Source organism: Glycine soja, chromosome 14 (assembly GCF_004193775.1).
Source record: "Glycine soja cultivar W05 chromosome 14, ASM419377v2, whole genome shotgun sequence".
Classification (NCBI taxonomy): domain Eukaryota; kingdom Viridiplantae; phylum Streptophyta; class Magnoliopsida; order Fabales; family Fabaceae; genus Glycine; species Glycine soja.
The window spans coordinates 1,218,932-1,233,685 of NC_041015.1; the positions used below are offsets into that span (position 1 = coordinate 1,218,932).

Below are 14,754 nucleotides of genomic sequence, written 5' to 3' on the forward strand. Positions count from 1 at the left end.
TAACTATTCTTTCCCTTAAATAGTTCCAAATAAAAAGGAAATCAACTAACTGCTAAAGCTTTCATAGAATGAAATACAATAGCACTTACTTGCAAAGATGGAAGTCAAGTGTCTTGTTTTAACAAAATTTAACTACCTTTTAATTTATTTTTAATTAAATTAGATATGTTTGTAAATATTATTTTACTAACTTATACTATTTTTTAAATGTTATTTGAATTTGTGTTTGAACTCAGTTTTTTTACCTTCGATATTTTAAGAAACATTTTCATTTATCACTTCTTTTAATGTTATATTATTTATTTTTAAAAAATAGCTTTTAATATCACATTATTTATTTTTATTATAACAGTATTTGAATTTCAAATAAAAAGTAAATGCTTAAAATTAATTAAAAAACAAAATTATAATAATCTAAAGATATATTTTGTCTACTAAATAAAAAAAATATAAATATATTATTTGATGTCAGATAATTTTATTATCAAATACAGCCATTGTACAAGATCCTTTAATTCATACAAATATTCAATGGATGATAAAAATATATATAAATATTCAATGAATAAGTGAATAGTCGTGACATGGTCAACACAATTCATGAACATACTCTTTAATTCATTAACTTTCTTGCAATAATATAATTGTGTGGTATGTATATATACCTTACTTGGCTAGATTTTAAGGATTCTTTTTGTTTTTTTAACAGATTTTAAAGATTCTGCATGTGCAAATATTAAAAAGACTTTATGAGATAAATGTGTGAGGTGCAATGATCTTCTTTGACAATGTCACTTAAAAAATGATTGCCCGCGCCTAAAAACTCACTCTTTGCATCTTCTTCAAACCATTATAACGGGCCGAAATGGATATATTTATATTCATATTCATCATTACTGAAAAGAAGTTCCGAATTTTGGGTTTGCCCCGCTATATGCAAAGATTTTGAGCAGGGACTTGCAGATTAATATTAGCAAAACCCAAAACCAAAAACACAACAAAACAAAGAAAAAGAAATACCACAAAATGTGTATATCAATTAACATATACTTGTTTTAACTTAATTAATAATTTTAAATTTATGTTTTAAATATAGTTTAAATACTAAAAAAAAACTTTATCATTTATAATATTTTATTGAGTCTTACTGATTAGTATTTCTAAGACATTGTTTAAAATTTAAAAAAAAATATTTATTGCATAAATAACAAAAGAGTATACAAAAATTATAAATATTTCTAACAAAAATATTTTTATTTTAAATTTATTAATTAATATTTTTAATACAGTTAATATTTGCCTATTTTATTTTAATTGAATAAAATTGTCTTAAATAGAAGATAGTATTTCTGTTTTCTAAAAGTACAAAAAGGCAGTAGTAGTGGAATAGCGCGTAAGTAAGCAGGGAAGAGAATCACATCTTCCGAAGGTGGGGTCCACGCGAAATTTGAGCTAGCTGCATTTGAAGATTCCTCTCTCATCGGTGAGGCATTAATTTTTATCATTAGATATATTACTAAAATATTCAAGGGCTGAGATTTAAGAAAGGGAACTCATTTAGCCGGTTATTTACTAATTACATTTGAATATTTTATACAATTACTCTTTACTTCTCTTTATTTCGTCCACAGCAGTCTCATCACTCCCTTCCATGAACGAATTCGACCACCTCCTTCCACCACTCACAAATTTAGTTTAAGTAAATATCATAAATTAATCATCTCATTAAAATTTGTGAATTATTTTATTATTAAATTATATTATATTTAATAATAAATTATATTTTTTAAAATTTAATTTAGTATTAAGTTACAAAATTTAAATATTAATTTATTATTAAATTATCTAAAGAATTAATTTATCACATTTTAAAAAAAATATTTTTAATATCAATATGTTATTGTGTCATATTTTTTAAAACAAAATTTGATTATTTATAAAAAAATATATATTTTTAACCCAAGAAAATTATAAGGTTACTCATTATTCAAGTTGCCTTTATCTGACCTTGGTCATAATAATGTCAAAATAGAAAAACAACAAATAGATAGATGAGTATTGTCATTAAATTTGTAATAATATTTTGTTATAAAATTATAATTAATTTGATAAAAATTACTTTAACATTAAATTATAAAGTTTAAAGATAAATTTATTATTAAATTATTTATAGAATTAATCTTTCACAGTTTTTATATATTTTAAAAATAAATTTAAATTTTACATTTTTAATGACTAATACTTTTATAGAACAAAATAAATATTTAAAAAATAAAAAGAGCTCAGCCATTCAATTTTTGATCAGTCATATTGGAAGAAGCCGCCGACTTTGACCAAAGAGAAAAAAAGAAGAAAGAGAAGAAAAGTCACACTTTCCTCCCTTCTTCCTTTGGCTTTCCCGTTGCTGCTGTGCTGTGCTGACAATAAAAAGGGCCACCCCTTTCTCCCTCATCTTCATTCTTCGCTCAATCGAGGTCTTCTCGATTTCCTTCTCTACAACACAACGCTCTCTTCTCTTGCAACCAAAATACTTGTTCCAGTGTCTACTCTACTCATAAAGGTATGTCTTTCTTTTTGTGCTTTTACTGACTCATACATAAAAGTTTTTTTTTTTTTTTTGTTGGGTGTTCTTGTTTAGATCTTTGGTTGTTTTGGGTGGGTCTGAGGAATATGCTTCGTGGGTTTGCTTCTGGGCAGATTAAAGTTTTAAACTTTGGTTTTAGATTTTGGCAGTTTCTTGTTTTCTCCCCGACCCACCTTTCTTCCTTTTAGTTTCTTATTAAGGTTATTGAAATATCAAGTTGTTGTTGTTGTTTTGGGTAGGATTAGTTACGGATCTAACCTTTGTTGGTAAAATTGGTATTAACACGTTCTATGGGGACGTTGCATAGCTTTGCATCTTTAGGGATTTGGAACTAGGGTTGTTTGGAAACTCTGTTTCTAAATTTGAGGTTTTATCGTTTTTCTTTATTCTGTGTGAATAATAAATTATAAATTGAACGGCTTATTGAGATTACGTTATCTTATTCTGCAGGATTTGGGACATCATGTGCAGTGATTCGAAAAGTAAACTTTCTTCCCCAACCCTCGTCGTCATGGAGAATAGTAACATTCAGAAGCAGAATCTGGATGGTCTCTACAACTCGGTTTTGCTTGAATTGTCTGCATCTGATGATTATGAAGCTTTCAAAAGAGAGGTGGAGGAAAAAGGCTTAGATGTGAACGAGGCAGGCTTTTGGTACGGTAGAAGAATTGGGTCAAAGAAGATGGGATCTGAAACGAGGACCCCTCTGATGATTGCTTCTTTGTTTGGAAGCGCTAAGGTGCTCAATTATATTCTTCTTCAGAAAGGAGGAGGTGTTGATGTGAACAGGGTCTGTGGTTCTGATAGGGCCACTGCTCTCCATTGTGCTGTTGCTGGTGGCTCCGAATCCTCACTTGAGATTGTCAAGCTCTTGCTTGATGCTGGGGCTGATGCTGAGTGCCTTGATGCGAGTGGCAACAAGCCGGTTAATCTGATTGCTCCTGCCTTTGATTCTTTGTCCAAATCGCGAAGGAAGGCTTTGGAGATGTTCCTCAGGGGTGGTGGGGAAAGAGATGAACTCATGAGCCAGGAGATGGAGCTACAGATGTTTTCTGTTCCAGAGAAAAAAGAAGGAAGTGATAATAAGAAAGAATACCCTGTTGATATATCGCTGCCTGACATCAACAACGGTGTATATGGAACAGATGAGTTTAGGATGTACAACTTCAAGGTGAAGCCTTGCTCAAGGGCTTACTCCCATGACTGGACTGAGTGTCCATTCGTTCATCCAGGGGAGAATGCGAGGAGGAGAGACCCACGGAAATACCCTTACAGCTGTGTTCCTTGCCCTGAGTTTCGCAAAGGGACCTGCCAGAAGGGTGATTCCTGCGAGTATGCTCATGGTGTTTTTGAGTCCTGGCTACATCCCGCCCAATACCGGACAAGGCTTTGCAAGGATGAGACGGGCTGTGCTAGAAAAGTATGCTTCTTTGCTCACAAACCTGAAGAGCTACGCCCTGTGTATGCTTCCACTGGGTCGGCTATGCCATCACCAAAATCCTATTCAGCTAGTGGACTTGACATGACAGCGATGAGTCCATTGGCTCTTAGTTCCACATCTTTGCCGATGCCAACTGTTTCAACCCCACCCATGTCTCCCTTGGCAGTAGCTTCATCTCCCAAGAGTGGAAGCATGTGGCAGAACAAAATAAACCTTACTCCACCATCGTTGCAGCTCCCTGGTAGCCGACTGAAGGCTGCTTTGAGTGCCAGGGATCTGGAGATGGAGATGGAACTGCTCGGTCTAGAAAGCCCTGCTCGCCAACAACAGCAGCAGCAGCAACAATTGATCGAAGAGATTGCCAGGATCTCTTCCCCATCTTTCCGGAGCAAGGAATTCAATAGGATTGTTGATTTGAATCCTACTAACCTTGATGACCTGTTAGCATCTGCTGACCCTTCTGTATTTTCTCAACTACATGGACTTTCTGTGCAACCTTCAACACCCACACAAAGTGGGCTTCAGATGCGCCAAAACATGAACCACCTCCGTGCGAGTTATCCATCCAACATCCCTTCCTCTCCTGTGAGGAAGCCCTCAGCTTTTGGGTTTGACTCATCAGCTGCTGTGGCAACTGCAGTGATGAATTCTAGGTCTGCTGCCTTCGCAAAGCGAAGCCAAAGTTTCATTGATCGTGGAGCTGCAACCCACCATCTTGGGCTGTCTTCAGCTTCCAACTCTTCTTGCAGGGTATCCTCTACCCTTTCAGATTGGAGTTCCCCTACCGGGAAACTGGATTGGGGTGTAAACGGAGACAAGCTGAACAAGCTGAGGAAATCTACTTCCTTTGGATTCAGAAACAGTGGGGTAACTGCATCCCCCATAGCACAGCCTGAATTTGGTGCTGAGCCGGATGTCTCATGGGTTCATTCATTGGTTAAAGATGTTCCCTCCGAGAGGTCTGAGATATTTGGTGCTGAGAAGCAACAATATGATCTCAGTAAAGAGATGCTTCCACCATGGATGGAGCAGCTGTATATAGAGCAGGAGCAGATGGTAGCATGAGCTAGGGCTGCCATGGCAATGCTTCTTGGTTATTCTGACAAAGTTTATTTATTTATTTAATTATTTTATTCATTTGAAATGCTTCTACTATCCAATATTACACAATATTATTAGGGATAGGATGACATATGTTGCAAAGAACAAAGTTCAGGTTAATCCAGAGATTCAAACGGGAGTTCCAACTTCTAGATCAGGGAAGACTTGGAGAAACGTTGAACAAAGGATGCTGAATTTTTTTTATTGTATAATATAAATTTATAACCCCCTTTTCTCTACCGATGGATGTATTTTCTCTGGCAAGTGGACCCCAAAGTGGTTGTCATTGATTAAGCAGCACAATTCTTTTTTATATAAAATTGTTATGCCATTTGATCAATGCTTATCCATCATTATTAGAAGTACTTTCAAGGAAATTTCTCGTGTGACTGCTTATTGGCTATTCTTTCTTATTTAAATACTTGATTTCTTGTGGTTTAATGGATCAAAATTCTTCAAATATAAATCGTGTTCTTATTAAGTTTGATTATGTTGAGCTTCTAGGATTTGTATCCTCACGGTTTTTTGGGAAGGGACTACTAACTTATCTGAGATCTGTTTTTCTCAGCATTATATTCGTTTGAGTTTTAAAAGTCCAATTTTTTTAGTCGTTGGTTGGAGAAAATTTTACATAATGTAAAAATCCAACATGAGTTTTCTAGTTAATTAAATTATTTCCTCACATTTGAATACAGCGGAATCCTACGCCTGTATCAACCTCGTGGGTTACATGTATTCCATAGGTGTAAAAAGTTGCAATTATCTGCACAGATAAGATATTTATAGGTTTTATAAAAGTGTCGACGAGGCTCAATAAAGAAAAGGGAAGAGGGTTGGAAAAAATAAATGGTGTGAAATAAGTCTGCTTTAGATTTATTTTAAAAGAATTATGTATAAAAATCACTCCCTTTTATAAATATATAAGAAGACTTTATTTATGTATGTCATTATTATAGATAGATAGATAGATACAACTATGAAATGAAGGCAATGTCGGGAAACGTTGTTATCCAGATTAGAGATCCAATGGTCCCTATAGGTAGTTGAGTCCTTCAGAGAATGAGTTCGTCTTGGTTTAGAGTTTGTTTGTGAGTTCAGCAACCCACCTGCTTAAATTTGTCTAGGATAATGTTTAAGGCACATTAGCAAAATGGCAAAAAATAAAATAAAAATATACGAAGTGCATTTTATATAAATTTGATATGATATAAACGCTGACATGATCGGCATAAAGTACACACGTTATGTATAATAATCGTTAAATTTTATGCAAATTTGTGCTGCAAGATATTAATATAATAAATCAAGAGATAGTAAATAATTGAATATGCTCCTATCGTCACAATTTGTGAGTTATCTTCTAAACTGAACTTATTTCAGGAAGTATAATGGCAAATGAACGAAAATTGTATAAATAAAAACATGCCGCACAATTAAATTTAAACTTCAATAAACAAATGTGAAGTTAACTTACATAAATCTGGAGGTATGTTATGATGAATTTCTGCCTTGTTTCTCTAGCACAACACTTTTTAATACATAATCATAGCATATTAGATCTGCCCATCAGTTAAGTTCATAAAAATTGCATCTTAATAATTCTCTCTCAAATGAAACATGGCCATATTTTCATCCAATTTCATCAATAAATAACTGTTAACATTCTGATCCGCATTATTTTTTCAAACAAGTTTTTTAACTGGTAAAAAAAATGAAAAACTAATTAAAATATTACTTGAAGAAAAATTATTTTTTATTTTGTTTTAAAATAATATTAATATTATTATTTACATGTTAAAAAATGTTTTAAGCAATATAGTTCTAATAAAGTTTATTTAATTTACTTTTACTTTTCCAAAAACAAATGAAAAATTAATTTTATCATTTTGTAATGCAAAGTTTAATGTGATTCTGAAGCCAAAAATGAGTATGTTCTTTCTATTTAATGTTTTCTTTTATGGGAAGGTAACTAATAGGTGTTATCCATAGGTTATCTATATATTGAAATCACATTGCAATTATTTCATTTTTTTATATTTTTATTGCTCATTTTGTGTTAAAACAATAGGACTTAACTTCTTGAGTTTTTATTCTGAAGATAAGTTCATGATTTTAGAGTGTATTTTTTGTTGTATTATGTGTAGAGTTCATATGTATGAGACATGAAAGATGATGAATGAACTGAAGTCAAGACGATAAGAGAGAAGAGAGTTCTGATTGGCCAATTAATTGGTGAGACATATAGAAGGAAAGGAAACATATTTTGTTTCCTTAGATACTAAGGAAGCCAATTGAAGGAGAGGAAGTGAAGCAGCGGAAAGCAAGCAACCGGTGCATCTCTGCCTTTAATGCCAGAGTTAGTACTCAATAGCCAATTGATTGGGAGCGATATTTAGGTTCCTTGTTTTGTAGTTACTTTCTTCTAGTTTATACTTGGAGTCAATGAACAAGAGACAACAATAACCACTGAGCGCACAACAAGCATAGCAGGACACTCTTCCTCAAACTATAATACATCTCGGCACACGCTACCGTTATTACAATGACATAGGATTTATTTTTTTCATTTATTGAAATTTACCCCATGGGAGAGATATAGACACGGAAAAATTTCACTAAGATGAGAGAATCTCAACCCAATGACGTGTACATCTCTAATGAGTCATGACATGACAATGATATGAGTGTGGTTAAAAGACAATCAATTCATTTGATTTTTTATTATTATTTTTTCTCAATTTTTACCTGATTATGGAAGCACACATCCATATTGTTTGCTAACATAAGGTTACAAAATACTAAATTTCAACAGATGACATTTTAAGGTCTGATGAGTGACAATTTAGAATACTAATCCACTGAACTTATAAAGTAAGGTAGGTATACATAAAGGCATGGGTGAAGCAATGAGTAGGAAAAAATAAAGCTATTACTTGTCTATACATGTGAGTACATATAGCAATCCAACTATAATGATGCAAAGTGTTCGAGAAGGAACTTCAATACATGAACGAAGAAAGAAAAAATAAATTGATGGTCATGTAAATAATAAATGTTAAGAGTGAGGGAGAGTAAATAAGAAGATACTTTTTGCAATTCAGGAGAATTCTTGACTAAATAAATGTACAGCTTAACTCTCCTATTGGATCAACACTCTCGTGATGGCGGGTTATCTCCAAAGGAAGACAGGAAGCATAATCTCAAAAAACTTCAGCAGCTATATTGTGCAGAATTTTGGTACTGCTGCCATAAACTTGCAGCATACATTGTGCAAAAATTATAATGTCGCAAACTTCTTATGAATATAGATTACTCAACAAATGTCACAAACATTTGGTTCATATTTGTGCATGAAAGTTTTGTGATTACAACAACTAATGTGCGTAGTATTCATGAGTTATGTTTGCAACGAACAACATTTCTGCTGTCATTCTTTCATACTCAACTAATAGGACATTGTATTTTGTCCCTCAAAATTGCATCTGCAATACTGCTGGCCCATGAAACTTCAATATCTATACTGTGTGTTCTTTACACTACTTTCATGGAAGTAGTATAAATAACATAAGTTAATTTATATTGAGGCAAGGCAAGGTCTTGCAACAAATTGTAGAAACAAACCTATCATACTAATCAAAACACAGTAAAAAAATTATAAAATTAAAAAATGAGCAAACCTTTAGTCCACCAGCACCATCTCCATGGACATAGTATTTTGCTAGCAGATGATAAACAAATTGTTGGAATTTCCAAAGTTATACATTCTCGAAGAGCCGTATATTCTTCTTGTTGATCGAAGATTATTACAATATCAGGTAACCCCGTCATATATTTAATGCCGCCAAGATATGTTTTCAAATGAGCTAAATGATGTTTGTACGTGGGTTGAAAATACCATCCACAAATGAACAACTCTAACCATGATTACGACATGGAAAATGATGTTGCCATATCATCCTCCAAAAAATCTCAACCACTCTGTCTTAGAGCCACCTTACACTGCTGCATGCCTCTCTGTTTCGATCCCCAAATGCCAAACCAAATGTAGCTCCTTTGACTTTATTAGAATTCAGGTTTGCTTTGGATGGTGGAAGGAATTACCGTGTTTACCTCTGGTTTGGAATGAGAAGTTCACGGGAAGGTCTTTTCTCTAATTTGACCCCAATTTTGCGGCTTCTTTTAGTTCATTGCAATTCAGTTTTGCTTTTTTTAAGTCTTGATGCCTAGTGTGGTTTCTACACCTAAAGGCAAAGTTGAGAACACTATCTGGGTTTTATCCTTGCTAGTTCCCACTTACACATTTTGAAGTCTTTGGGAGAAGTCAAAGTTTATTCTTTTCCAACTTGGAATGCTTATTTCTCGGCTTGAATAGAAAGAACTATTCCAAGTTGCTTTAAGCCCATTTGCAACAGAAAGACGATTCCACTCTTAAACACTTTATTTTTTAATTCTCCTATTTTGTATTCAGGGGTTCTTAACTGTTCTATTTCCAAATTATTAAGTTAAAATTTAAATGTCATTTTGGCCTGATGAATGCTAGAATGCCACCTGTTAAAAGTTTCCTTTTGAGTACCCTAATTTGTTAATAATACAGATAGATTATAAATAGTCACATTTACACGTCTTTGACCTATCCTCTCATGTCTGATTTGAGGTTGGAGCGTAGTCAGCTTCTCTTTTCTGCCGAAAGCTGCATAATTGTGTTGTTTTCTCTCCTTTGGGGTCAAGCAATCGGTTCTCTTCATGGTTATCAATCTTATCCTTCTTCTTTCATGCATTATATTCATTCATTTACCCTTCTTCTCCTAAACAACTCACATAGCCCACCAGATTTGAAGCCTTCTGTTCTGTGTGTGTTTTTCTGTTTTACTTATATAAATATCTGGTGAGAAATTATTGTATGATTTGAAATCACTATATGTTCACAAGTTCAGCCAATATTCATATCATACATAATCGAATTTTATTATCTCTTTTTAGTGAATTGAAAAACTTTCACATGGTAAGAGAAGATTGACCGACATGAAAACGTGATAGTAATAAAAATCAATGAATTTATGGGTAGACTTAGTTGCAGAATATTTTTTTCCTAACTGATTTTAGAGTCGCTAAATTTTAGTGACAGAATCTTTAAAAAATTTATATAAATTATTCTGTCGCAATTTTTTTTGGTAATTTATGGCATGCTATACAATAATTTCTACCGTATGACATGTCAGTTTTTTCTTTTTATGTTATTTGTTTAATTTTGAGTTTATTTTTGTTTGATTTTTCTTTGATAATTTTCATCTGAAGACTTCAATGGGGTTGTTTTGTTATTGTTGTTGCTTGTTTCCTTTTTCTCCCACAAAATTTAGTGGCATGCTGAATTTGGTTTGATATGATTAGATTTTGCCGAGTATCTGATTGGTCTTACATGTGATAGATGCCGAGTGTTAACCCTGACAAAGATTCCGAGCCATTTGTTGAGACCGATCCAACCGGTCGCTATGGTAGATACAGTGAGTTGCTTGGATGTGGTGCTGTGAAGAAAGTGTATCGTGCATTTGATCAGGAAGAAGGAATAGAGGTGGCATGGAACCAGGTGAAGCTGAGAAATTTCTGTGATGACCCTGCCATGTTGGATAGGCTTTACTCTGAAGTGAGGTTGCTCAGAAGCTTGTCCAACAAGCACATCATTGCACTTTACAATGTGTGGAGGGATGAGCAGCGAAACACTTTGAATTTCATCACTGAGGTTTGCACCAGTGGGAATTTGAGGGAGTACAGGAAAAAGCACAGGCATGTTTCCATAAAGGCACTAAAGAAGTGGTCTAAGCAGATTTTGAAAGGGTTGAATTATTTGCACTTGCATGATCCCTGCATCATCCACAGAGATCTCAATTGCAGCAATGTGTTTGTCAATGGGAATACTGGCCAGGTGAACCATTTTGTTCAAATCTTATTTTTCTTTCAGTTATATCACATATGTTTGATTGATTATCAAGGTGAAAGTAGACTGCAAAAAATGCAAGAAAAAGTTGGATTTTTTTTTTCTTTTTCTAAACTTTCCTTTGATTCGATGCCTTCTGTGTGAGATCTAAGTAATTAACTTGAGCAAGTCATGGATGATGTCTCCTGTTTGCTTGACAAAAACAATCAATTACATTATTTTTAGAATATTAATTTGGTGCTTACTTTTTTTCCTTGCTCTGTTTTTGCCTATAAATTTCTACTATGAAAAAATGAGAGGTGAAATAAGTGATGCATTATAACTATAGTAGGGCAAGAAGATGTGATAGCATAAGAAACAACACGAATAATGGAAAATTGAAAGTAAAAAATCATAACAGTCTTAGATATTTTGATTTTAAACTATTTTTGGAAACTATTCTTATCAAACATTTTTTTTGGTTTAGAAACTCAAACTTGTTTGCCTTTGGCAACTATTACAACCAAGGTTAATCTTAGTTATGCTGTTATATACGTAATTACAATAAAGGTGTTGTTAGTGATTGTATCTTTTTTCATGGTTATCAGGTTAAGATTGGTGACTTGGGTTTGGCAACAATTGTGGGCAAGAACCATTGTGCACACACGATTCTTGGCACACCAGAATTTATGGCTCCAGAGTTATACGATGAAGACTACACAGAATTGGTGGACATATACTCATTTGGGATGTGTGTGTTAGAGATGGTGACAGTGGAGATTCCTTATAGTGAATGTGACAATGTTGCTAAGATATACAAGAAGGTGTCTTCTGGAGTTAGACCTGCTGCCTTGAACAAGGTCAAAGATCCTGAGGTTAAGGCCTTTATTGAGAAGTGTCTTGCTCAGCCAAGGGCTAGGCCTTCTGCAGCTGAGCTTCTCAGAGATCCTTTCTTTGATGAGATTGTTGATGATGACGAAAATGATGACTGTTCTTGTTCATACCAATAGAATATTTCTTAGAGTGTTGATATTTTTTTTTAAAAAATTTGATTCACCTACCTTTTCAGTATGCAATGTCAATTTGGGCAGCCTAGAACTGTGAACATAAATTCTTTATATTTGTTTCCATTTGGCTAGTTGTGAAATTGGATAAGGGTTGGTTGAATATGGGGGTTACCAGGGGAGGGCTTGATTGGGGTTGGTGTCCTTTTGTTTTTGTACATAGGAAATTTGACAGATGAGTTGTGCGGCTTACATTGAATGATGATTTGATTTGACAATATATGTTAAAAAAAGTATATTAGATGTAATCAGCAGTCAAGGGACGTGTGATGGAATAAATACTATATCTTGAAAAATAAAAATAGTACTAAAATCTTTAAATGTAATCTTAGAAAGGAAATTTTGTAAAAAAAAAATATAACTGTCCCATTTTAGAAGGACGTGATTCTAGTAAACTAAAGGATATGTATTAACAAATATAAAGTTACATTTTAAAAACTATTCTCTTCATCCTTGAAAATCATATCCTTTATATGTATTTTTTATTTTATCATTTTCTAGTGTACAAGATTTATTAATCTTTTTATACAAGTTTATTTAAATAAACCCTAAATTTACTATTCTTAAGAATGTTTGAATATCAAAAGGGTATTTCAATATTTGAATGCTTCCTTTTAGTGCCACCTTCAATAATGGAAATGAGATATTGGAAGCAATAAAAAAACAATGTGAGAATGAAAAGGGTTTTATCGTTTGGTTTGAGGGCAAAGAAAAGTGAAGTCAAGGGTTTGAACGCAGTTTAAGCAGCATGATATGTGTTGGAGGCCAGCTTACATATAATAACTACAACAAGCAAAATGAGTTGTTCATGTTTTAAAAATTGGTCCAACGGCTAAGCTTAATGATGAAGAGAAGTAGGTGTGAACTAAAGGGTATTTAGACTTGTATCGTGCAACCCCACTCATTTTTGTTGGGAAATTATTGTAATGACCCGTTGGGTGTACCACATCTTTTTTTTCTCCTTAAACCAATAAGGGATTTTGACATTGACTTTTCTCATTGTTTTCAATATTCTTTTATTTGCAGGGCACGAATCCAAGCATTGTACTTTGCAAATTCCTCACGAATGCCAAATAACTACTACATAATTCAACAACAACAAAATAATATCATTGCCAGAAGAAAAGAACACTTCCCAGAATCGTCTTCTGCAAGAGCAAATTGGAGATAAAGACAAGTACAAGGTGGTTAAACAACCTTAGGGGCAATTTCAATGGAAGGTTGCCAATGGAATTATGGCAGGGGAATATTCAATTTTAATTTCGTTACTTTTGATGTTATAACAGTGATTGCGGTAATATCGTTCATATACTAGTACTTCGTATCATGCAGGTCAAGGTAAATAGAGGAAATATTTTTTGCAAAGGTGGAAAGTCAATGAATGTTTATTTTCAATTATTAATTAGTTTTTCATGTATAATCTAACATATTCAAGGCACGGCACATGCTAATGCTACAATTAGTCTCCTATCTATATAACCAGGTCCATGACAGCTATTTGCCAAAAAATAAGATTTTTTTTTGTTTTAAATGTAAACCATTTTAGGCAATACAAATATAATAAAAAAAATACACTATTTCAAAACAGATTGCATTATGTAATTCATTAATTAAATTTTATGATATTAATGATAAAAAATTAGTTGCTTTTACGAACTAATTTATTGTGATTGATTTTCTTGCAAAACTTATGTTAAATTTAAGACTGCGATCAGAATATTAAATTTAAATTTGGAATTAATTTAATTACTTTTGATTTAGAAATATCCATAATGAAAACTTATAAAGAAGATAAGATTTGAATTGATTTGTAAATTAACTTTAATATTTGGATCATCTTTTTTATAATTATATTTGGAACACCTTAAAAATGGAAAAAATTATTATTTTTAACAACTTTATATTATTGACCGTACTTACAATAGATAATCATAAAATGTTTAAATTAATAGAGTAGTAACCAAATTGTGCTTTCTCTTCCACGATATATGTAGCAAAGTTATTTACATTTAGAAATTAAACAACTTGTTTAATGTGTACCCAAATTCAGGTTGAATAGTTTAAGTAATATTTAAATTTGATTTTTAGCGAAAATAATTTTTTATTAAATTTTATTTATTTCTTACCAAATTTTGAATTAATCAGAATCTCTTTTTTCTTATGAACTAGATGGTTAAGACAAAAAAAATTAAATAAATTTAAAAATGTTATTGCTATTATTTATTGTCAATTGAAGATATATTTTTCTCTTCATTTTTTTGACATTATGATCCATTTGATTATTCATCTAGTAAGAGAAATTAGGTCATATAATATTTTTTATTTGTGGTGAATGTACAAAATTAAGTTATACATGAAAATTCTAAAAGTGTATGTGAAGGATCACATTGACCTTAAATATCTATTGTTAATAAAATGTACATTGTTTAAGAAATTGATGGCCCTTTTTTTTTATTTGTGAGAATAAAAAATGATATAAAAAAATTTATAATAACTTATATACTATATTCAACCAATGAGTTAGATTTTTCAACAAATTAATGAACTTTGTATTAACCAATTGTTAGAAGTAGAAGGTACTGAACTTTTTGGTATGCAAGAAGAGTTCCAGGGAAGTGTACACATGAGATAAGATACATATTTCACATGGCTT

At 32.5% G+C, this 14,754-nt stretch overlaps 2 protein-coding genes across 3 annotated transcripts; both read left to right on the plus strand.

The window, feature by feature from the left end:
• Window positions 1-2,347: 2,347 nt before the first annotated feature.
• Window positions 2,348-5,503, plus strand: LOC114385340 (zinc finger CCCH domain-containing protein 29-like). The gene is made up of 2 exons (XM_028345376.1): window positions 2,348-2,560; window positions 3,035-5,503. Exon 2 carries the CDS (start codon window positions 3,048-3,050, stop codon window positions 5,088-5,090), a length of 2,043 nt encoding a protein of 680 aa, XP_028201177.1. The 5' UTR covers window positions 2,348-2,560; window positions 3,035-3,047; the 3' UTR covers window positions 5,091-5,503.
• A 4,217-nt stretch (window positions 5,504-9,720) lies between these two features.
• Window positions 9,721-12,319, plus strand: LOC114383562 (probable serine/threonine-protein kinase WNK11). Of its 2 annotated transcripts, none has more exons than XM_028343254.1 (3): window positions 9,721-9,872; window positions 10,552-11,046; window positions 11,646-12,319. In XM_028343254.1, the coding sequence occupies exons 1-3, from the start codon at window positions 9,870-9,872 to the stop codon at window positions 12,045-12,047; spliced, it is 900 nt and encodes a 299-aa protein (XP_028199055.1). In that variant the 5' UTR covers window positions 9,721-9,869; the 3' UTR covers window positions 12,048-12,319. The 2 variants fall into 2 exon arrangements, with proteins under 2 accessions (XP_028199055.1, XP_028199056.1); XM_028343255.1 differs by lacking the exon at window positions 9,721-9,872 and adding an exon at window positions 9,902-10,011.
• The last annotated feature ends 2,435 nt before the right edge of the window (window positions 12,320-14,754 follow it).

Bases quoted from the DNA above. Each gene is read 5' to 3' on its own strand.
- LOC114385340 (XM_028345376.1), top strand. From the start codon at position 3,048: ATGTGCAGTGATTCGAAAAGTAAACTTTCTTCCCCAACCCTCGTCGTC.
- LOC114383562 (XM_028343254.1), top strand. The intron at 11,047-11,645 runs GTGAACCATTTT...CATGGTTATCAG, and splicing joins TCAATGGGAATACTGGCCAG to GTTAAGATTGGTGACTTGGG.